General features: G+C 45.3%; 1 protein-coding gene across 1 annotated transcript in view; it reads left to right on the top strand.

The window, feature by feature from the left end:
- The window catches only part of Osmr (oncostatin M receptor), a 40,713-nt gene that overhangs the window by 10,903 nt on the left and 6,675 nt on the right, over nt 1-23,135 (top strand). The window contains 6 exon segments of the mRNA XM_045132155.1: nt 2,631-2,773; nt 3,640-3,793; nt 11,375-11,451; nt 12,713-12,935; nt 19,850-20,029; nt 20,919-21,023. Of these exon segments, the coding sequence (XP_044988090.1) occupies nt 2,631-2,773; nt 3,640-3,793; nt 11,375-11,451; nt 12,713-12,935; nt 19,850-20,029; nt 20,919-21,023 (882 nt within the window).

Genomic DNA, 23,135 nt, shown 5'->3' with positions numbered 1-23,135 from the left:
TGTTCTGGGCTCCTTAATCATCATGTTGAGGCTCTGAACATTCAGATCCACTGGACAGTGTTTACAGTTTTGCTCTGATTGGCTACTGACTTTATGTTTGCACTGCATTTCTGTCTGCCTATTGTGGGCCTTGGTTCAATGGATGGTTTACTTTTCAAAGTCTTTGCGGTGCTTTATGATCTGGGCCAATCTGGGACCTGGACAATGGTCCAGCACTTCAATCTTCAGCTTTCATACTATCAGATCCTGCTATAAACAATTGTGAGGAAAGGATGAGGCTCATCAATAACTTGATGAGATCACAAGCTCCTTCTTCCTTGAGCTCTCCCCTGGAGTTTTCAAGTCCTACAACGTTCCTGCATGAGTCTCTATACGGGGCTTAACTTACCCAACGCGAACATCATTGCCACCATTGTACGCTCATCAAAGGCCAAGGGCTGGAAGGATGGATAAAGGAAAAAAAAAAAAAAAGAGTAGCACTTCCAGTTCTGGTCTGCAGTCTGTTCACCACTCCTTCCCTCAAAGTTCTGCAAAAGCATTCCACAAATCATCATGGAGTTCAGTGGATTAGGTGGAGAAACAGTGCTTTGTCCTTTTTTTAATTTTATTAATTTTTTTTTCCTGTCCAGGGTTTTATTTCAGATATCAGACTTTTCTCCCCATTCCAAAAGTTACAGTTGGTTCCTTTTCCTTTTATAAAATTTTTTTTGATTTTTTACAGTTATGTACACAGTGTGTGTAGCCATGTTGGTACCATCGTTAGCCTCCTCCCTGTCCTTCTCCCCTCCACAGGGACCCTCCTCGTTGGGGAATATGGTTCGTTAATTTTGGGCTTAGCCATCAGTTATAGGGGAGAGGCAATGTCTCTGTGTATAATGACCCAACGTGTGTCTCTAACAATCTTTCCGTCCCCTCTTCTGCAAATTTCCCTGAGCCATGATCTGTTTGCAAAGATCTACTTCAGTGATGAGGTCTTGGGAGCCTGTGTCTCTGGATCGCTGGCTTGGTAGGAGTTGAGTGTTCTCTGTGTCTGTCTCCTTCACCCTGTGCTGGTACCAGGTTCACCAAGAAAGCAGCTCTTGCTCATCTCACCAGTTACTCTATGGTTTCAGCTGGGGCCCTGGTGAGGTGCAATGGGCTGATTCTCTCCTTGGGTTCTGCATTCATCTGAGAAAGAGAAGCAAATTCTCCAGTGGAGAGTGAAGTCAGGACCAGATAAATGGGATAACCATTATTTTAGAAAGCTTTTAATAGGCGTAGGCCCTCTTGCAGCCCACGATTTGTGGGGGCTTGATGACGGAGAGCGGCCCGTTTTCAGCTGTTTCCGCTTCTCTGCTGAGTCCTGCTTGCCTTCTGCGTATATCAGTGTGTCTACCTTTGCCTCGTGGAGCTATTTTGATATATTTTTTTGTTTTATTTTTGCTTTTGAGAGCAACAAAGAGAGAAAGAGGAAGAGAGAGACAGAAAGAGAGAGAGAATGGGCGCACCAGGGCCTCCAGCCACTGTAAACGAACTCCAGACGCGTGCGCCCCCTTGTGCATCTGGCTAACGTGGGTCCTGGGGAACCGAGCCTCGAACCGGGGTCCTTAGGCTTCACAGGCAAGCGCTTAACCGCTAAGCCATCTCTCCAGCCCTGTTTTGAAGTTTTTGTCTGACAGTTGCACCTACATGGGACTTCTGGAGGCTGGACTCTGTACACGATCTTCTTCCCTTAGGAATTGGTGACGTTATTCAGGAAGGTTTTACAGGTTGAATAATTTTGTGTTTTATCCTTGAAATGGTTATTGTTATTTCAGTTAGATTCACAGTTGTGTTATAACCTTCCTCCATGGCCTGCCTTGATTGTTTTCCACAACCAGCATGATTATGTTTTTTTTTCTTTTTTCTTTTATTTATTTATTTATTTGAGAGTGACAGAGAGAGAGGAAGAGGCAGATAGAGAGAGAGAGAGAGAATGGGAGCGCCAGGGCCTCCGGCCACTGCAAACGAACTCCAGACGCGTGCGCCCCCTTGTGCATCTGGCTAACATGGGTCCTGGAGAATTGAGCCTCAAACCGGGGTCCTTAGGCTTCACAGGCAAGCGCTTAACCGCTAAGCCATCTCTCCAGCCCCAGCATGATTATGTTTAACAGATCTTATGTAGTTCATGTTTGGTTTGTTTGTTTGCTTATTTTATCTTCAAGGTTCCTAACACACAATCCACTATAGTAGGTAATTGAGAAAGGCTGTGTTGTCGGAATACAGCATCCTGTTAATAAGCCTGGTTTTGTTTTTCATTTTTTATTTTTTAAAATATTTTTTGTTTATTTGCAAGCAGAGACAGATAGAGGAAAGGCAGAGAGAATGGGTATGCCAGGGCCTCCCAACCACGGCAAATGATCTCCAGATGCATGCGCCACTTTGCGCATCTGGCTTTATATGGGTCCTGGGGAATCAAACTCGGGTCATCGTCCTTTGCAGGCTGCCTTACGTGCTCAGCCATCTCTCCAACTCATTGTTTCCCATTTTTTCAAATACAAACAGAAAGTAATTGTTGGACAAATAAATGAAGAAACGAACTGCCTATGATGAAAATCTTTTCGGATGTATGCTTGAGTTATTTTCTTTATTTCTTCTTTCTGTCTTGGCAGTTCACCCAAAGGCTCCCCATGATGTCAACTTTGATGATGTCAGTGCCACAAGAGGCAGGATGACCTGGAGGGTACACTCCCGTGGGAAAAGCCACACATTTTTGTGTCAGGTTGAGCTCCATTGTGAGGGACAAATGATACAAGTAAGGACAACTACTAATGTCTCATCTTTCAAACCCTGTTGATATACCTGACGGGAGAGCATCACATAGACTCACTTGGCGACATTTACCTATGACCCTCGAATTTAGAAAGCCAATGCCAGAGACTATAAATCTGGTCCCCTGCCTCAACAAACAAAGGAAAATATCCCTTTAACACCCCTTATTTCAATGCTGGGTATGGTGAGGCATGCCTACTCAGTGATTGAAGCAGGGAGTTCACTGCAAGATTGAGGCCAGTCTGGTCTGCACCGCCAGATCCTATCTATTAATTAATTAAAATGAAATAATTGCCCATGTTTTTATTATTTCTGTGTTGGCTCTCTGATGTTGATCCTCTGTTTCAAAAGGACAATGAGAGCTGGAGAGATGGCTTAGTGGTTAAGGCGTTTACCTGTGAAGCCTATGGACTCATGTTCGAGTCTCCAGGTCCCACGTAAGCCAGATACACGGTGACACAAGTGTGCAATGCCTCACATGCGTCACAAAGGGGCACATACATCTGGAGTTCATTTGCAGCTGGCTGAAGACCCTGGTGTGCCCATTCTCTCTCTCTCTCTCTCTCTCTCTCTCTCTCTCTCTCTCTCTCTCTTTCTCTCTCTCTCTCCCCCTCTTTCTTTCTCAAAGAAAAAGGGACAGTGAAATGAATTGAGACTTCCAACACTGGGAAGAGGCTTTAGGGAGACTTTTTTTTTGTTTTCCCCTCAAAAAGGACCTGGTCTTACTCCACATCTGAATATGTTCTGTGCTATAATTTAGCTTTGCACTGAGGAAGAGTTGTGGATACCTCTTAATCCTTCTATCTCTTTTTCTCTTTCTTTTTTCCTGTCTTCTCTTCTTTGGTCCAGGAGCACAATGTGTCGGTCCACGAGAGTGGGGAGCAGCTCTTCGGTGATCTCCAGCCTGACACGAGGTACAAGGCCCAGGTGCGCTGTGCAGACGCCAACCACTTCTGGAAGTGGAGTGAATGGACCCCTCGAAACTTCCACACCCTCGAGGCTGGTATGTTTAGTTCCCCAACACCCAACGAAGGTACATAAGCCTGGGAGACAGGGTGCCTTCCAGAGCTTTCATTTGTGCCAGGAACTAAGAGGGAAGCATTCAAACAGAAGGAGATCAGGTTTTCAATTCGATTAATTGCCTATTGCACAAGAGGACACCCACCTCAGGCGTCGGTCTTCAGTGTTACATTCTTTCTCTCACTTTTTATTTGTCCACACTAGCGTCCAAGGCATTGTCATTGCTGGATTCACATTGGATGTGAGGCTATGTAAATTGCTATAGACCTTTAACTGAGGACTGGGGATGCATAGAGGATTAATTAACAGAAAGAACTGGGTTTCTTGTTGTTGTTGTTTTTGGTTTTTGATTTTTGATTTTTTGAGGTAGGGTCACACTCAAGCCCAGACTGACCTGGAATTCACTACGTAGTCTCAGGGTGGCCTCCAATTCAGGGGGATCCTCCGACCTCTGCCACCCGAGTGCTGGGATTAAAGCAGTGCGCCACCATGCTGGGCCCCTAGAACCTTATTATTTTGAAAATATTTTTGATTTGTTTCAAGGGGAGAGAGAGATGAGAGAATGGGTGCTCCAGGACCTCCTGCCACTGCAAATAAACTCCAGACACATATGCTACTTTATGCATCTGGTTTTATGTGGGTACTAGAGAAAAGAACCTGGATTATCAGGTTTTCCAACAGGTGTCTTTAACCACAGAGCCATCTCTGTAGTATCGGAATGTTCTTCTTTGTTAGTAAGTGGCTTATTCCACCCAAGGCACATTGATGGGGTAGGAGGGTCATTTCTGCATGCTGTCCATGGTTAAAGTTTCCTCAGATTCGTTGCACCCCAACTTACTGTATCCCTAGAACTCAAACTGGCTTCATAAGATGAGCTAACTTGGTCCCACTTCCAACTTTTTCCAATTCAACCTACTCAAGTGTTACTGCTGCCCATTTTCCAGATGAGGTAACTTGCACCCAGGGAAGAACTGCCTGCTTACAGTGCGAATGAATGACAGTCATAACAATGCAGTAGCAGTCACTGCTTCTCTCTCTCTCTCTCTTTTGAAAATTTATTTAAGAGAGAGTGAAAGAGAGAGAGAATGGGTGTGCCAGAGCCTCCAGCCACTGCAAACAAGCTCCATATGCGTGCACCCCCTTGCGCATCTGCCTTAGGTGGGTCTTGAGGTGTGGAACCTTTGTCCTTTGGGTTTTGTTGGTGGTGGTGTTTTGTTTTTCCTTTTTTGGTTTTTCAAGGTAGGGTCTCACTGTAGCCCAGGCTGACCTGGAATTCACTATGGAGTCTCAGAGTGGCCTCGAGCTCAGGTTTTGCAAGTAAGTGCCTTTACTGCTAAGCCATCGCTCTGGCCCCGCTTCTCTCTTTTAACCCTCTGCACATATGTAGGAAGTCCTCTTACCCTCAATTTATACAAGAGGCCACTGAGGCACAGAAAGATGCAGTCATTTCACTGGCCCAGACACTGACTGAGCTGAGACATGTGTGACGGCCTGGCTGCGCAACCCCACCCTGCCTTGAAGTCATGTCGAGTCATGTGCCTGAGTAAGCACCTTTAACCACTGAGTCATCTCTCCAGCCCTTGTTTGTCTATTTTTGCTTTTCAACATCATGAGTAAAATTTTGGGTGGCATGAAACTGGCAAGAGGTAAAGGATCTTTGGACTGTAGCATAGAAACCGAGAAAATCCTGACAATGTCATGGCCAAAGATTACGTGTGTCCATTTGACCCTTCTCACTGCTTGTGTGCAGTCACTGAGCTTTCTGTGCCATTCTAGAAGTATCCTTTTAGAGGAGACAATGAGGGCAGGCAATTAGAACCTGGACATTAGTGGAGCTCAGTAGCTGTCCCCCACCCTGCCCATGGTTTTCTGCCTGCCCACACATCCACCCAGGTCCTAACATGACAGACTCCGCTGTGTATGAAGGGTCTTTATTTTTGTGATGCTGCCTTGCTTTGAATTTTATTTTATTTAAAATTATTTAATTTATTTATTTGAGGGAGAGAAAGAGAGAGAGAGAGAGAAACGGGCACACCAGGGCCTCCAGCCACTGTAAACGAACTCCAGACACACGCGTCATCTTGTGCATCTGGCTTATGTGGGTCCTGGGCAGTTGAACCGAGGTCCTTTGGCTTTGCAGGCAAGCGCCTTAATGGCTAAGCCATCTCTCCAGCCCTGTTTCTTTTATGTTTAAAGAAATATTTAATTTATGTATTTACAAGGAGGGTGAGAAAGAGAAAAAATGGCATGCCAGGGCCTCCTGCAACTGCAAACAAACTCCAGGGGTATGTGCTGCATCACGCATATGGCTGGAAGGCTTTGCAAGCAAGTTTCTTCAACTGCTGAGCCATCTCCCCAGGCCAAAATATTTTTACTTATTAGATAGATGATAGAGGGAGAGAGGGAGGGGAAGGTATGGTAGGTATGCCAGGGCCTCTTGTTCCTGCAAATAAACTCCAAACACATGTGCCATTTTGCCAATTTGGCTTTACATAGGTACTGGGGATTTGAACCCAGGCTGTCAGGCTCTGTGAGCAAGCACCTTTAACCACTGAGTCATCTCTCCAGCCCTTGTTTGTCTATTTTTGCTTTTCAACATTATGAGTAAAATTTTGGGTGGCAGGAAGCTGGCAAGGGGTAAAGGATCTTTGGACTGCAGCATAGAAACCGAGAAAGACTTCTCTTTCTTTTGACAATGACAAGAAAATGAGAAGAATCTACTGATAGTTGAATCCTAAATACTATTGGTTCTTATAATATTTTTCCCAATGCTGAAGATGTCCGTGTTTAAGTAGTCTGCAGGACTCGGTGACGTGGCCCACACAGAGTGTAATGACAGCTTAGTAGAAACTGTCACATTTAAACACACAGCACCACCATTTGTACCGTGGCATTCTCTTGTTTTGAGTAGTCATTTCCCAACCAGCTAAAGATTCACATTGTGGGGTTGGAGGAATGGCTTAGTGGTTAAGGCATTTGCCTGCAAAGCCAAAGGACCCAGGTTCGATTCCCCAGGACCCATGTTAGCCAGATGCACGAGGGGGTGCATACATCTGGAGTTCATCTGCAGAGGCTGGATGCCCTGGTACACCCATTCTCTCTCTCCCTCTTTCTCTGTCAAATAGATAAATAATAATAATAATTTTAAAAAAATATTCACATTGTTCTCTGAGCCTGATCTTGTGCCTGAGATTTCAATAAAGTTTTAAATTTAATGTTGACTTCTCCAACTGTTTATCAAGTTGAAATGTGACTCAATGGATTTAAAAACTTATATAATCACCTTTGAGTATAAAGTGTCACTAATTTAAAAGAGAAATAATTTAATAGTGTTGTGGTACAATATACTAAATTTTTATAGAATGGAGATAAATTGTTTTTTTATCTTTGCCAATTTTAGCCTTTTATATTACATTTCATTTATTTGAGAGAGGGAAGAAAGGAGAGAGAACGAGAGAGGATGGACACACCAGGGACTTCAACCACTACAAGTAAACTCCAGATGCATGTACCACCTTGTGCATCTGGTTTACATAGGTTCTGGGGAATCGAGCCTGGGTCTTTTGCCTGTGCAGGCAAGAGCCACAACAGCTAGCCATCTCTCCAGCCCAAGAATGGAGATAAATCTTTATGTGCTATGTCCCCAAGCAGTTCTCAGAGATGTTTCGCCTCAGATTACTTGTCCTCTCACAAATGAAAAAATAATAAATAAGCCATGTGTGGTGGTGCACACCTTTAATCTCAGCACTCAGGAGGCAGAGGTAGGAGGATCACCGTGAGTTTGAGGTCATCCTGAGACTACATAGTGAATAGTCAGCCTGGGCTAGAATGAGACCCTACCTCGAAAAACCAAATAATAATAATAATAAATGTAATATAGAAAAATAAATAAAGGAACATAAAAATTAAGTACCTTGATTTTCTTGAATTTTGTACATTTTATGATGGTTGGTGCTTAATGCTTTTACATTTAATAGACAACAATTTTAAACCAGATCTGGGTGGAGAATTTATATTAAAAAATAGAAGTCAAGGCTGGAGAGATGGTTTAGCAGCGAAAACACTTGCCTGAGAAGCCTAAGGACCCATGTTCAACTCTCCAGGTCCCACGTATGCCAGACGCACAAGGTGACACAAACATGCAAAGTCACACATGCACACAAGGGGGCGCACATGTCTGGAGTTTGATTGCTGTGGCTGGAGGCCCTGCCACGCCAATTCTCTTTCTCATAAAAAAAAACAAAAAATAAATAAAAATAAAGATAAATAGAAGTCAGATGAGAGATGCTATAGTCTTATTTTTAGACCCAGAAAACCAGACGGAGTTCCAGCATATTTGCCCATTGTGAGCCAGTAGAGAGAGACTTTTGAGCATGAATTTGAACATGCAGTGTGCTTGTAGGGACCAGCTACAGAACAATGACCACGGCCATGAGTCCGTTCATTTGTCTCTGTGGACAAAACTACGTTTCCGTCTGTAAAGCTGACAGTTCTTATAGCTTAAGAATGTTTTTGTGGGGCTGGAGAGATGGCTTAGCAGTTAAGCGCTTGCCTGTGAAGCCTAAGGACCCCGGGTCGAGGCTCGGTTCCCCAGGTCCCACGTTAGCCAGATGCACAAGGGGGCGCACGTGTCTGGAGTTCGTTTGCAGAGGCTGGAAGCCCTGGCGCGCCCATTCTCTCTCTCTCCCTCTATCTGTCTTTCTCTCTGTGTCTGTTGCTCTCAAAAAAAAAAAAAAAAAAGACAGAAAGGGAGAGAGAGAGAGAGAAGGGGAGTTCCAATGCATCTAGCCACTGCAAACGAATTCCAGATGCATGTGGTATGTGCATCTGACTTACTTGGGTCCTGAGGAATTGAACCTGGGTCCTTTGACTTTACAGGCAAGTTCCTTAACCACTAAGCCATCTCTCCAGCCCTTGTGCTATTTTTTTTTAAATCAGGGCTAAAGTATGTGTTTCCTAAAAACATTTTACTGATTTACTTTTCTATCACTGAGGCATTTTAATTTTGTTGAAATTGTCATGCAAGCTGAGTCTGAAATTGCCCATCAGCTTTCTGAAGGTGATTAACGCCGTGACTGAGAGCCTGCGTACCCCGGGTCCCAGGGGCTTCCCTCTCACAAGTAGTTTAGTCTGCCTGGACCTTCTTATCTCAGTCTAGAGAATCAGGTCACAAAGTTGTTGGGCGATTAAATGAGTTGATAGATGTAAAATACTTGGAACAGCCGGGTGGTGCACGCCTTTAATCCCAGCACTCAGGGAGGCAGAGGTAGGGGGATCACTGAGTCTGAGGTCATCCTGAGACTACACAGTGAATTCCAGCCTAGCATGGGCTAGAGCGAGACCCTCCCTCATCAAACCAAAGAGTCTAATTAAATATTTGGAACAGGCCTAGAATCTAGTTGACCCTTCTGTGACTATTAGCTGCTGTTTTCTGTAAATGAGATCCGTCCCCCCCCCACCCCAGCAGAGTTAGAGGAGGTACCTGTGAGCTGATTTGGATTAAAAGACTGGTTCCACCAGCTGGGGGTATAGATTAAAGATAGAGCACTTCCCTAGAACACACAGGATCCCTCTTCCTAATGAGTTGATTGTGCAAGCGTGGATTCAGTGTAGACCAAAGCAATCGGTGAATGAGTTTGTCTAAATGCCTGGATAAGGAACAGAGAGGAAAATATAAATGGGTTGCTTTCTGGTCGCTTCTCCCTCATTCAAACCCCGTGTAAATGCACTGAGCTCCGAGTGCCAGCCCCTGCCCCAGAGATCCGGTAGTTTGTTGGCAGCGAGACCAGGGAACAGTATCATGGCACATGGCCCAGGGAACAGACAGCATGCCCGGAGGAGATAGCGGACCAGGCCGAGACAGTGGAGGGGTCAAGTAGGCTTTTCCAGGCAGTGACTACATGAGGGTGCACTCAAGGGAAATCCTAAAAGCTAGTAAGAGACCCCGCACTTGCTGCCCCCAAAGGCCTTCTGTGACTGCACCTCTGTCTCATCTTTGCAAATGTCACAAGGAAGCAGCCATGATCTGCTGCCTAAAAAGTCCAGAAGATGAGAGACAACTGACCGAACTTCTCTCCTGGAACTCTCCTGATGAAGCAGACTTCTTTGGTTCTCCTGACAAAGAGACGCTCTAAGGTTCTGCATCTATAAAGAGTTCTAGGGCTGGAGGGATGGCTTAGCGGTTAGGGATTGGCCTACAAAGCCGAAGAACCCAGGTTCGATTCCCCAGGACCCACGTTAGCCAGATGCACAACATGGCGCATGTGTCTGGAGTTCATTTACAGTGGCTGAAGGCCTGTGTGCCCGTTCTCTCTCTTTCTCCCCCTTTCTCTGTCAAATAAATAAATAAATAATAAAATATTAAAATAATTCTAGCTTGATGCCATGAGGCAGCTGATCCCTTGTTTCTTTGCTTCCTTCTTTTAATTTATTATTATTTTTAATTTAGTTTATTTATTTGAGAGAAAGAGGCACACACACACAGAGAGGGAGACAGAGAGAGAGAGAGAGAGAAGAATGGGCATAACAGGGCCTCCAGCCACTGCAAATGAACTCCAGACACATGTGTCACTGTGTGCATCTGGCTTATGTGGGTTCTGGGGAATCGAACCTGGGTCCTTAGACTTCACAAGCTAAGCCATCTCTCTAGCCCTTCCTTTCTTCCTTCTTTTCTTCCCTTTCCTTCCCTTCATTCCTTCTTTCTTAACTTTTAACTTATTTTTTTCCTTTTCCTTCCCTCCCTTCCTTCCTTTCCTTTCCTTAGTTTTTCTCCTTCCTTCCTTCCTTCCTTCCTCCCTCCCTCCCTCCCTCCCTCCCTCCCTCCCTTCCTTCCTTCCTTCCTTCCTTCTTTTCTTCTTTTTTCTTTCTCCTTTCCTTTCCTCTTTTATTCCCTTCCCTTCCTTTCCCTTCCCTTTCCCTCTTCCTTCCTTCCTTCCTTTCTTTCCTTCTTCTCTTTCTCTTTCTCTGCATCTTTCTGTTTCTCTTCTATCTTTCTCTCTCTCTTTCTGTGTGTATGGGTGCATATGTGGAGGTCAGAGGAGAATTCCAAGGTATCTGTGCTGCTGCTGCTGCTGCAAAAAAAAAAAAAAAGCCAGACTGCAAACAAATGTCAGAGTAGCAGGCCCAAAAGAGTTCCAGATTCTCTTGGCTCCACATCCCAGTCACAGGCATGCAGGATCACAGATGTATGTACCACTTTGCATCCCATATGATGAGGGTCTTGGGGAATTGAACTCGGGCTGATAGGTTTTGCAGGTAAGCACCTTTAACCACTAAGCCATCTCCCCAGCCCAGCAGCTGATCTACTCTAAAGCCTTCCTATTTGCTTATGTGAAGATGTGCATATGTTACAATGAATAGATGTAGCGAAGCGTCTTTGAAACCACGTACTATGTGCGCTGAGGAGGGCGCAGTGCGGGCAGGAGGGTAGATGTCTCGGAGAGCGATCGGTGACAAGCAAGCCTCAGGGAAGACAGGAAATCACCATGGCCTTAGAAAATGGGGGAAGTATGTAGTGCATGACATGCACACGATGACCTAGGGACTTTTCTCTGGTTGATTTCAGCTCCCTCGGAGGCCCCCGATGCCTGGAGAACAGTGACGTCAGAGAATGGACGTCGCAAGGTGGCCTTGTTCTGGAAGGTAGGGTGTGTCTGACTCGCTGTCCCTGGGGTTCTTGAGGTGACAGTGAGTTGCAATGCAGTTCCCACCAGGGAATCACCTTGCTTCTTGTCCCATGGCATTGCTTCCGGTGCAGAGGGTTCCCCTCCCTGCCCATGTCCTAGTGCTGGACTTCAATTTGCCAGGAAGCTCTGTGCTCTATTTAGGTCCAATCTAACTTTATATACTGAGAATCACATACTATGTTTTTAATATATATATATTTGTACAATGCTTATATATAAAAGTTACAAATAAGCCAGGCGTGGTGGCGCACGCCTTTAATCCCAGCACTCCGGAGGTAGAGGTAGGAGGATCGCTGTGAGTTCGAGGCCACCCTGAGACCACATAGTGAATTCCAGGTCAGCCTGAGCTAGAGTGAGACCCTACCTCAAAGAAACAAAAAACAAAACAATAAAAGTTACAAATGTTGTCCTTCTGCCTGGCCTAATGTACTTCCTGACAACTTGGAAGGCTGGGTATGAATTCAGAATGATTGAAATTTTAGACCAAGCATGGTTGCAGGACAGGGTTGGCCCCTGGCCATAGCCCAAGGTGTCTTTGTCCCCACCTACAGTTTGTCACAACCTTCAGGTATCCTTATGTACCCACATGTGGATCTTCCAGGCCTACATCCAGGTTCTGCCCTCACCCCAAGCAGAAGCCACAGGTCTAGGGGTACACATTGCAAGCCACAGACTGTCCTAGAGAGACTGGCACTGAGGAACAGATGCTGGACACAGCCTGGGCCCACTGGGGTAGGAAGTGCTCTATGACCTGCAGGATATTCTACCAGAGGGAATGTGGACTCCGAGTGAATCACTGGGCAAAGGAGACGCTAGGATCTAGGCTCCTCCTGCAAGGATGTAGTGCTGGGTCCACTTATGAGTCTTTTTCCTTTTGTGGCCTCCCTTCCCCTTGATGTCTAAATCAGTGCATGCTGTCAGGACACACTCATCCTCAAATGATCTTTTTCTCTGCTCCCTGCAGTGAGACTATAATACCTGGTTCCTATCTTGGTATAAAAATGATTTATCCATTGAACTCTTTCTCTCAATCTCTCTCTCTCTGTGTGTGTGTGTGTGTGTGTGTGTGTGTGTGTGTGTGTGTGTGTGTTTTGATGTGTGTATGCCTACAGGCATATGTAGGGTCAGACAGCAGATGGACAGAAATTATTAAGAGTAATTCTACAAAGTCCCTTTCAAATAAAGCTCATTTTAACATGATTATCAATGTTTTGCAGTCACCATCAAAATCTCGAGTCAATGGCAAGTTCCCATTCTATAATATAGTGGTAAAAAATATGGAAAACTCCTCTGAGGTACAGCAGCATGCCCTGCAGGCTCCAGTCAATAGCACATGGCTGAGCCTGGGCCAGTCCTCATACCTGATCCAGATCACGTTCACCAACAGCCAGGGCACGTCACCTGCTTTGGTAATGGGCATCTCCAGAGATTCTGGAAATGGTGAGTTGGGACTGGTTGGTTTGGTTTTTATTCTCTAGGAAGATGTCGTGATGGACAAACAAAAAGCAGGACCTTGAGGAGCCAGTGGCTGGCAGCCAGGCATATCGGTTGACACAGTGCTATCACGTGACAGAAGGTTCCGCCGTGGCCCCACACATTTCTGTTCGTAGGTTCTTCAGCACACTTAAGAAATGATATAAGGGCTGCAAAGCTGGCTTAGTGGTTAAGGTGCTTGTCTGCAAAAACTAAGGACCTGAGTTCGATTCCCCAGCACTCACGTAAGCCAGATGCACAAGATAGCACATGTGTCTGGAGTTCGTTTGCAGTGGCTAGAGGCCCTGGTGTGCCCATTCTCTTTCTCTATTTCCTTCTCTCAAATAAATAAATAAGATACGGGGCTGGAGAGATGGCTTAGCGGTTAAGCGCTTGCCTGTGAAGCCTAAGGACCCCCGTTCGAGGTTCGATTCCCCAGGACCCACGTTAGCCAGATGCACAAGGGGGCGCACGCATCTGGAGTTCGTTTGCAGTGGCTGGAGGCCCTGGTGCGCCCATTCTCTCTCTTTCTATCTGTCTCTTTCTCTCTCTCTCTCTCTGTCGCTCTCAAATATATAAATAAAAATAAACCAAAAATTTTAAAAAATAAATAAATAAGATACGTTTTAATAAATAAATGATATAAAAAGAAGGGATTAAGCCGGGCGTGGTGGTGCACGCCTTTAATCCCAGTACTTGGGAGGCAGAGGTAGGAGGATCGCCATGAGTTCGAGGCCACCCTGAGACTACATAGTGAATTCCAGGACAGCCTGAGCTAGAGTGGGACCCTACCTCAAAAAAACAAACAAAAAAAAAAAAAAGAAGAAGAAGAAGAAGAAGGGATTCAATTGAGAGGGGACTGATGGGGGCTGGGGTGGGAATTATCATGGCTTATGGACAATACTCATGGAAGCTGTCAAAAAAGTTTCTAGGGGGCTGGAGAAATGGCTTAGTGGTTAAGACACTTGCCTGCAAAGCCAAAGGACCCAGGTTTGATCCTTTAGGACCCATGTAAGCCAGATGCAGAAAGTGGTGCATGTGTCTGGAGTGCACTTGCAGTGGCTAGAGGCCGTGGCGTGTTCATTCACCTCTCTTTCTGCCTCTTTCTCTATCTCTGTCAACTAAAGAGATAAAAAAAAGTTTTTAGGGCTAGAGAGATGGCTTAGCAATTAAGGCACTTGCCTGCAAAGCCAAAGGACCCAGGTTCGACTACCCAGGACCCACATAAGCCAGATGTACAAAGGGACACGTGCGTCTGGAGTTTGTTTGCAGTGGTGAAGGCCCTTTCATACCCATTCTATCTCTCTCTCTCTCTGCCAGGCTATTTCTCTCTTTCAAATAAATAAATAAATTAAATTAAATTAAATTAAAAAGCATAAGCCAGGTGGGGTGGCTCACACCTTTAAAAAAAGTTTTAAAAATATTTTTAATATTTTATTTATTTATTTATTTGAGAGACAGAGAGGAAGGGAGGAATGGGCATATCAGGGCCTCTAGCCACTGCAAAAGAACTTCAGACGCATGTGCCACCTTGTGCTTATTTGGATTCTGGGGAATCAAACCTGGGTCCTCAGGCTTCATAGGTAAGCACCTTAACCACTAAACCATCTCTCCAGCCCAAAAGTTTTAAAGAAAAGAGAAAACAAAAAAAAAGCAATGATGTCAAATTCATTCAAGCAAATGCGGTTTTCCAAAAGAGTTAGTGTCTCGGCGCTTTGTGGCTTATGAGGTGCCAATCACACTGACTATGCAGCAAGCAGTATCTGTTCATTGTTCAGACTTATGAAGAACCCATGAAGCAGCCAGGCAGGGTGGAGCATCACTGTCATCCTGGCACTTGGGAGGCTGAGGCAGGAGGATTGTGAATTTGAGGTCAGCATGACTCTATAGAAAAGCCCTGTTAAGAGAAGAAATGAAGGGAGGAAGAGAGGAAAGGAGGGAGGGAAGGGGAAGGGGAGAGGAGGAAGAGGAATGAAAGAACCCATTCTGCATGAGGAGGATTTGTAGACAGTGCAATCAGTTCTGGGAATAGTTAACCAGCCAATCTCTTAGCAGGAAAAGAGCAAGCAAAGTGGAACGACCTCACGTGCAAAATCAATAGTGATACTAATCTCCTTTTTTGACAGAGCAATACAGAAGTTTGGGTAGAGTAGACCTCCAAGTCTCATGCTGGAAAACAGTGCATACATGGGCATAAGGCAATTAGGAGTTGGCATCCTGAGATCACCCATGGACCTGGCATAACACATAACATCCTTCAGTGCTTGCTTGTTACATCCGTGCTCTTTATGAGGCTGTGAAGGTTGTGTCATACCAAGTATTAAAGTTCAGCTTGAGTTTTGGTGAAGAGGGTCAGATCGGAGGGTGTTGTAAAAGTACTGTCCCGCTGGGTGTGGTGGCGCACGCCTTTAATCCAAGCACTTGGGAGGCAGAGATAGGAGGATCGACATGAGTTTGAGGCCACCTTCACACTCCCAGACTTCCCCATGTGAAGCTCTATCTAGCCTTCTTGAAGTTGCCATATCCTTAAATCATAGAAGTACATAAAGTCACGTACGTGCTATGAGAGGCACTAACAAGGTGTGGTGGTTCAAATGTATGGCCCTGTAGACTCAGCTATTTATTAAGACTGAGCTGGAAAACCCAAGTCTAGAGAGCAGAGTCCTGCTGGGCCAGAGACTTGTCACTGGGGTGGATCTTTGAGTCCAGTCATAAGGTATATGGAGAGCAGTTTCGAGCTCTGGCTGTTTTGTGGTACTGGCTGTTGGTGGTCTCTCTGCGTGGATGTATGGAAGACAGCCAGTTTCTTCTGCCATTGGTGGTGTTTCCCTGAGTCTGTAAGCCTGAAATAAACCCTTTCCTCCTACAAGCTGCTTTTGGTCAGGTGTTTGTCCCTGTAAAGAGAAGCTAACAGTAACTGAAGGTTAATTATAATCCATACCAAGCTGAAAAAAAAAAATCCCTTATACTTTTGTCTTTCTCCATCCTTCAAATCGTATTTACAGTTAAAAAAAAAAAATACAGATGCAGCCAGGCATGGTGGCACACTACTTTAATCCCAGCACTCAGAGGTGGAGGTAGGAGGATTGCTGTGAGTTCGAGGCTGCCTTGAGACTACGTAGTTAAAGAATAAAGATGCTTACTGAGAGTTTGGGTGTATGTATAAGCAAAAATGAAAAATGTGAATCTCTGAGGGAGATGTGTTCTGTTGATGGAGGAAAGCACAGGAGCCATGTGAGTAAAATATATAAAGTCTTTTTGTTACTTTTACCTTACACCTAGGGCTGCATGCTCCTTTGGCTACCCCCAGATATTTAACCATTTGATGCCCTAGAAAAATTAATAGTGTAGGGGCTGGAGAAATGGCTTAGTGATTAAGGCACTTGCCTGCAAAGCCAAAGGACCTAGGTTCAATTTCCCAGTACCCATGTAAGCCAGATGCACAAGGGGGCGCATGCATCTGGAGTTTGTTTACCGTGGCTGGAGGCCCTGGTGTACCCATTCTCTCACTCTGTGTGTCTCTCAATATCTCTCTCTCTCTCTCTCTGCCTCTTTCCCTCTGTCAAATAAATAAATAAATAATAAAATACTTAATCTTTCATGCTAATGTTGCTTTGTAGTTGGAATTGACAGATGAGATGCACGGTTTCCAGTAAGCTTTGAATTACAGATAGAAAACAAATCCGTTTTCGGCATAGTTCTGTGGCCGCTGGTGGAATTCTCCTGCCTGGAGGTGAAGGTGTGGCCTGCTGAATGTCAGGACTGATTGTTCTGGAAGCCACATCACCCTTTGGTTAGTCAGCTTTTCATCACCGAAGTCCTCACGGTGTCAGTGGAATCACCCCGGGGCTGATGGGGTCCATTATTTTGGGGCTGAGATGAGACAGAACACCACAGTGTTGGGAGTGTGTGCCTGCGGCTGCCCACCTCATGGAAGCCAGAAGCAGGAAGAGATGGACAGGGCAAGATACAGATTCTAGAAGCATCTCCCTTATCCCCAGTCACTTTACCCACTCCCTTCAGCTAGGTCTCAAGAGCTCAAAGTTTCCACACTCCCCCCAAATAGCACCACCAACCAGAGGAAGCCTTCAATAATGTGGTGAATTGTGGGTTCCTGGGTCCTGGGGCCAGCCGCTGTTCCCCAAGGTGTCCCAGGCAACTGTGGAGGTGAGCGGGTGAGAATCCCTCTCAGGAGACAGTTTTGGTGAACAGCTCTTGGTTCATGGTCAGGGAAGTGGGTTTATAAGCAGTCGAGGGTCCTAAGGGGATTGGATGTACAAGGATATTGCTGATGCCTAATTAGCATATGGGGACATTCATTCCAGCAGTGGGCAATGGTACAGGGGGAGGGGCTGTGAAAGGTGCTGGCTGATACCATATAAGGAGTTTCCTAGGCAACTGGCCAAAGGCCACAGGGTTATGGGCAAAGCCTAAGTCTTACCTGAATGTCCAGGTATCCCATGCTTGGAGCGGGAATGGCCTTACTTCCTGCCTATCTGGGGTTTGAGATTTTGTCCAGGCTCACTGTGATCCTCAAGAATGGCCCGGCATAGTGGGGCACGCCTTTCATCCCAGCACTGGGAGGCAGAGGTAGGAGGATTGCAGCGCGTTTGAGGCCACCCCGAGGCTCCAAAGTGAATTCCAGGTCAGCCTGGGCTAGAGTGGAACCCTATGTCAAAAAAACAAAACAAAACAAAATAATAATAAAAGAATTGGGGGGAGGATCCTGGAATGGGGGGAGGAGCTCCCCTGCCAGTCCATATAACCAGCGGAGGTTCAGGCTGCCGCGACCCCTCCATAGCCTGGGCCTTTGGGCCAGACAGCTTAGGTTTGCTTTAACCCACAGGGCCCTGCTTGTGTCTGACAGCAAATAGTTCATATTTTTTTATTATTTTATTTTTATTCATTTTATTCATGACAGAGAAAGAGGGAGAGAGAGAGAGGAGAGAGAATGAGTGCATCAGGGCCTCCAGTCATTGCAAATGAACTCCAGATGCATGCACCCCCTTGTGCATCTGGCTAACATGGGTCCTGGGGAATCAAACCTGGGTCCTTTGGCTTGGCAGGCAAATGCCTCAACCGCTAAGCCATCCCTCCAGCTCCGAACACTTCATGTTTTTTTAATTTTTTTTTTTAATGTTTATTAACATTTTCCATGATTATAAAAAAAATCCCATGGTAATTCCCTCCCTCTCCCCCCCCACTTTCCCCTTTGAAATTCCATTCTCCATCAACTTCATATTTTTTAATAGTTCATATTTTAATCATGACACCCTCTTACCAATGTCACAGTTAGCAAAGTGGCTTATACATATAAAACGTCAAGATGGCAGCCCCTATCAGAAATTATGCAAACACCTTTTCCATTACACTTCAGTGTGTCCTTGATTTCCCTCCCCCCCCACACACTTTTTTTGAGGTAGGGTCTCACTGTAGCCCTGGCTGACCTGGAACTCACTCTATAGTCTCAGGCTTGCCTCAAACTCACAGCAATCCTCCTACCTCTGCCTCCCAAGTGCTGGGATTAAAAATACATGCCACCACGCCCAGCATTTTTTCCCACTTTTGTTCTCTATCTTCAATTCCCTACCCCTATGACCAGTTAGTTCCAGGGTCAGCCAACACTATTCTGGGAGAAAAGACTGATGAATATGTTTTCTTTAAATTTTTAATTATTGGGGGGCGGTTAGAGGGGGTAAAAGAGGCAGAGGCTGCTGTGAACAAACTCCAGGTAAGTGTGCTCCCTTGTGGACAAGTACAACATTGCACGCTTGTGTCACTTTTGCGTCTGGCTATACATGGGATCTGGAGATTCGAACGAGCATTCTTAGGCCTCGCCAGCAAACTCCTTAACTGCTAAGCCATCTCTCTAGCCCTGCTTAATATGTTTTAAACAGGTAGTTGTTTTCCAGCACCAGCCACTTTTTTTTTCCCCAGGTAGGGTTTTACTCTAGTCCAGGCTGATCTGGAATTCACTATGTAGTCTCAGGGTGGCTTCGAACTCTCAGCGATCCTCCTACCTCTGCCTCCCGAGTGCTGGGATTAAAGGCCTGCACCACCATGCCCGGCTACCAGCCACATTTTTAGGTCAAAGATGTCAACTTTCTTGATAGAGGGCCGAGAGTGAGTACTTTAGGCTTGGCAGGTCATATGGTCTCTACGTATATTCCACATGCTTCCTTGTTAGCTGAGATTCACAAATCTCTTCTTGATGAAAGGTCCTTCCCATAAAAGATAAACTTCTGATGTGGGCTTTTCCTGCTGGGGACAGTGGGCTGATCTTTATTCTAAGTGCCTAGGTCTGGCTGGGTCTCCAGATGTCAGGGTGAGGTGATGTAAAAGTCAGGAATTAAGAATCGGGGAGGCATCTATGGAAGGTGCTGGGATCTCATCTGTGTGTGAAATGCTGGGTTACCCAGCTTCCTCCTGCTGTGACAAAGTACCTGGAAGAAACAGCTTGTACGAGGTAAAGGTTTCCTTTGGTTCATGATGCTAAAGGCTTCCATCCATAGTTAGTTGGTTTGTTGCCTCTGGGCCTGTGACAAGATAAGCAATCATGTTGTGGGGTGTGTCGGAGAGCAATGTGTTGATCACCTCACTGTGTCCAGGAAGTACAGACAGAGGATGGAGCCAGGGTCTACAGCAAGCCCTAATGACTTAACTTCCTCCTACTAGGACAAAGACCTTAGGGGGTCCACCACTTCCCCGTATATTTCCCATCATATTCTAGGGACCAAGTCCTTTAGCACAAAGGCATTCACGGAGGCATTTCCTATCTAAAGTATAAACCTACATTGTGAGCGCTTATTTGTTTTCTTCTTCAGAAATTGTAAAGCAAACGCAGGTAACTAAATGGGAAGCATTGCTCTGTTTCTGTGCAGAGGAGGTTGAAGCAGAAAGAGTTGACGGCACAAAGGAAGGGTTCATGATTTCTTGGAAACCCCGAACTAGAGACATCGTGGGCTACGTTGTGGACTGGTGTGCAAATTCGCAGGGTCAGCACTGCAATTTGCAGTGGAAGAACCTCGGTCCCAATGCCACGAGTACAAACATTAGCTCAGGTAAGGAGGACTCCGACCATACTATCCCGCCATACCCCCGAAGCGAGTCCAACTTGGATTTCTGGTCTACCTGACAGGTGTCTTGTGTTATGCTCATAATTTTGAAGTGAGTGCTTGGCGTACAGATTTGTTATTGCCATGTGTCCTGAGCTCTGATCTACTTCAGTGGAGTCTGTTGACCCAGATAAGCTTTGATGATTTTGATCAACACAATCGTCTAAATTACAGGCACATCGCAGTGGTTGTGGTGACAAGCAGAGAAAGGCGTGGTCTCGGGAGATGTTTGGAGCCTAGGCAAACCCTGTAGAACTTGGACTTTCACCTCCCACCCTGGGTTTATAACCTGAAGATTGGGGTTTTCACAAAGGCAGAGGAGCTCAAGTCTGGTGGCTTATGCAAGTGGCATATGTCATCTACTGGGCTGAGGGAAAGGTATAGGAATTGCCAAGCCTAAAATGTGGTGCAGGGCCCTGCCATATTCTGTGGCCCCATGGCTTTTGCAGGCAGATTGCAGATGTACAGGTGAGAGCAACTATGGAGGTGGATGCAGGGAGAGAGGAGGCAAGTACTGTTTAGTCAATGGCAAATACTGAGTGGCTGGATGTGTGTGTTCTAATTTGCGCTCCGTGGTACACACATGAATGTTGAGGACACCGCAGATGACCGTGCCTGTAGGCTTTGTTGGAGAGAACAGCACAGGGTCAAATGTTTGATACACACAAGATTGGGAGGCTTAGTGGAAGGAGGGAAGTTAGTAGAGTAAAACCTGAAAAATCCTGAGAAGGGAATTATTAGGGGAACATCCATTCATTGTTTATTCTTTTCCTTTCAGAATTGAAAAGGATGTCATTCTTTGTTATTAACAAATCTTCTGACTTTTCTTTTCTAGATGCTTTTAAGAAAGGGGTCCGGTACAACTTCAGGGTATATGAGATATCTGCACACAGGATTGCTCATTTAATACAAAAAAATGTAGGGTATATCCAAGAACTGGGTAAGTTGAAGGCATTTGACACGCCCACTGTGAAGATCTTTCCAGAACTATCCACAGAGCCCTATCTTTGAGTTTAGGAAGATTTCATCCCTTGACCTAATTTTCATAGTCCTATTTATTTTCCATTAAAGGTGATTTATAACATTTTATACAAAAGAAGATGAAATCATTGGTAGTTTTAACATCTGTAGGCAAATATCCAGTTAGTTTGTTCTAATATTCTGATATTCCTTTCTCAATATGCATACATACTTTGAAACAAAAATGGCATCTCATTCTACATAGATTATAAACTGCTGGGTTTTATTTATTTATTTATTTAATTGAGAGCGACAGACACAGAGAGAAAGACAGATAGAGGGAGAGAGAGAGAATGGGTGCGCCAGGGCTTCCAGCCTCTGCAAACGAACTCCAGACGCGTGCGCCCCCTTGTGCATCTGGCTAACGTGGGACCTGGGGAACCGAGCCTCGAACCGGGGTCCTTAGGCTTCACAAGCAAGCGCTTAACCACTGAGCCATCTCTCCAGCCCAAACTGCTAGGTTTTTACAGATATTTTTCTTTCCATTTTTAAAAATATTTTTTAATTTATTTACAAGGAAAGAGAGAGAGAATGGGTATACCAGGGCCTCTAGCCACTGCAAATGAACTACAGATGCATGTGCCACTTTGTGCATCTGGCTGTATGTGGGTGCTGGGGACTATAACCCGGGCTGTTTGTCTTTGCAGACAAATGCCTTAACCTCTGAGCTGTCTCTCCAGCCCTAAACTACTATTTCAAATGATATCACTGTTATTTAACCATGCCACTTTCATGACTGAAAAGTGCCTCACTGTATGCTCATTTCAAGCCACCTGTTACTGGACCATTTCAAATAACCACAAAGATTTTCATTGATTAAACCGTGAAATTCATCATTAAGCATCTTATAGTTGTAGGTGCCAAGTCTTTTTCTTCCTTTATCCATACCCTTAGGCCCAGTGTAAATAATTTTCATTCCAGCTATGTCTTGTTCCATATCCAGGATAATATTTTTTTTGCTATGTGCATGTGTGTTGTGTTATGTGGTGTATGCATGAGTGTGTACAAATGCATGTGTTCCTTGTGTATGCATTTGGAGCCCAGAGAACACTGTGTGTTCCCCCAGATTTGTTCCTTGAGATAGAGTCTCTTACTGTTTCTAGAGCTTGTTCTTGTTGTGTTTATTTATTTTTTAACTAATTAGTTTATTTATTTGAGAGTGATAGAGAAAGAGGGAGAGGGAGGGAGGGAGAGAGAGAATGGGAGCGCCAGGGCCTCCAGCCACTGCAAACGAACCCCAGATGCATGCACCCCTTTGTGCATCTGGCTAACGTGGGTCCTGGGGAATTGAGCCTCGAACTGGGGTCCTTGGGCTTCACAGGCAAGCGCTTAACCACTAAGCCATCTCTCCAGCCCATAGAACTTGCTCTTTTTGTGAGCTCTGGTCAGTCTTTGGTCTGTGCTCCTCATAGGACTGGGGTTACAGACAGGTGTAGCCAGGTCCGGTTGTTCATGTGGGTGCTGAGGAATTGAACTCAGCCTGTCTCAGGCCCTTACTCTGTGTGAGAAGCACTCTAAACCACTGAATCATTTCTCTAATCCTTGGATAATTTTAAAAAAATATTTGTTTGAGAATGAGAGAGAGACAGAGAAAGAGGCAGGTACAGAGAGAAAATGGGCATGCTAGGGCCTCCAGCCACTGCAAATGAACTCCAGACGCATGCGCCACCTTGAACATCTGACTTATGTGGGTCCTAGGGAATCCAACCTGGGTCCTTTGGCTTTGCAGGCAAGCGCCTTAACCACTAAGTCATCTCTTCAGCCTAGGATAATGGTTTTGAAATGAACTCCTGGGGCTGAACCTGTGTCAAAAGGTTTGACCTTAGGAAATGCATTTTTCATTTTCTTTTCTCTCAGAGTGTTTAACACTTTTCAGACATGGTGTGAAATTGTCCCCTATACATTTTTACCTCTGTCCCACAGCAGTGTGGGGGTGTTCTCTCTTCCCACGGGTGTGCTCAGTTCCCTCCTTCCAGCACTAAGCTGAGCAGCTAGGCCTTTGATGCCTCTCACAGATCAAATCAACTCCAAG

This window comes from Jaculus jaculus, chromosome 13 (genome assembly GCF_020740685.1).
Source record: "Jaculus jaculus isolate mJacJac1 chromosome 13, mJacJac1.mat.Y.cur, whole genome shotgun sequence".
Classification (NCBI taxonomy): Eukaryota; Metazoa; Chordata; class Mammalia; order Rodentia; family Dipodidae; genus Jaculus; species Jaculus jaculus.
Note: the sequence above shows the minus strand (reverse complement) of the source record. Positions and strands in the feature narration are given on the sequence as shown.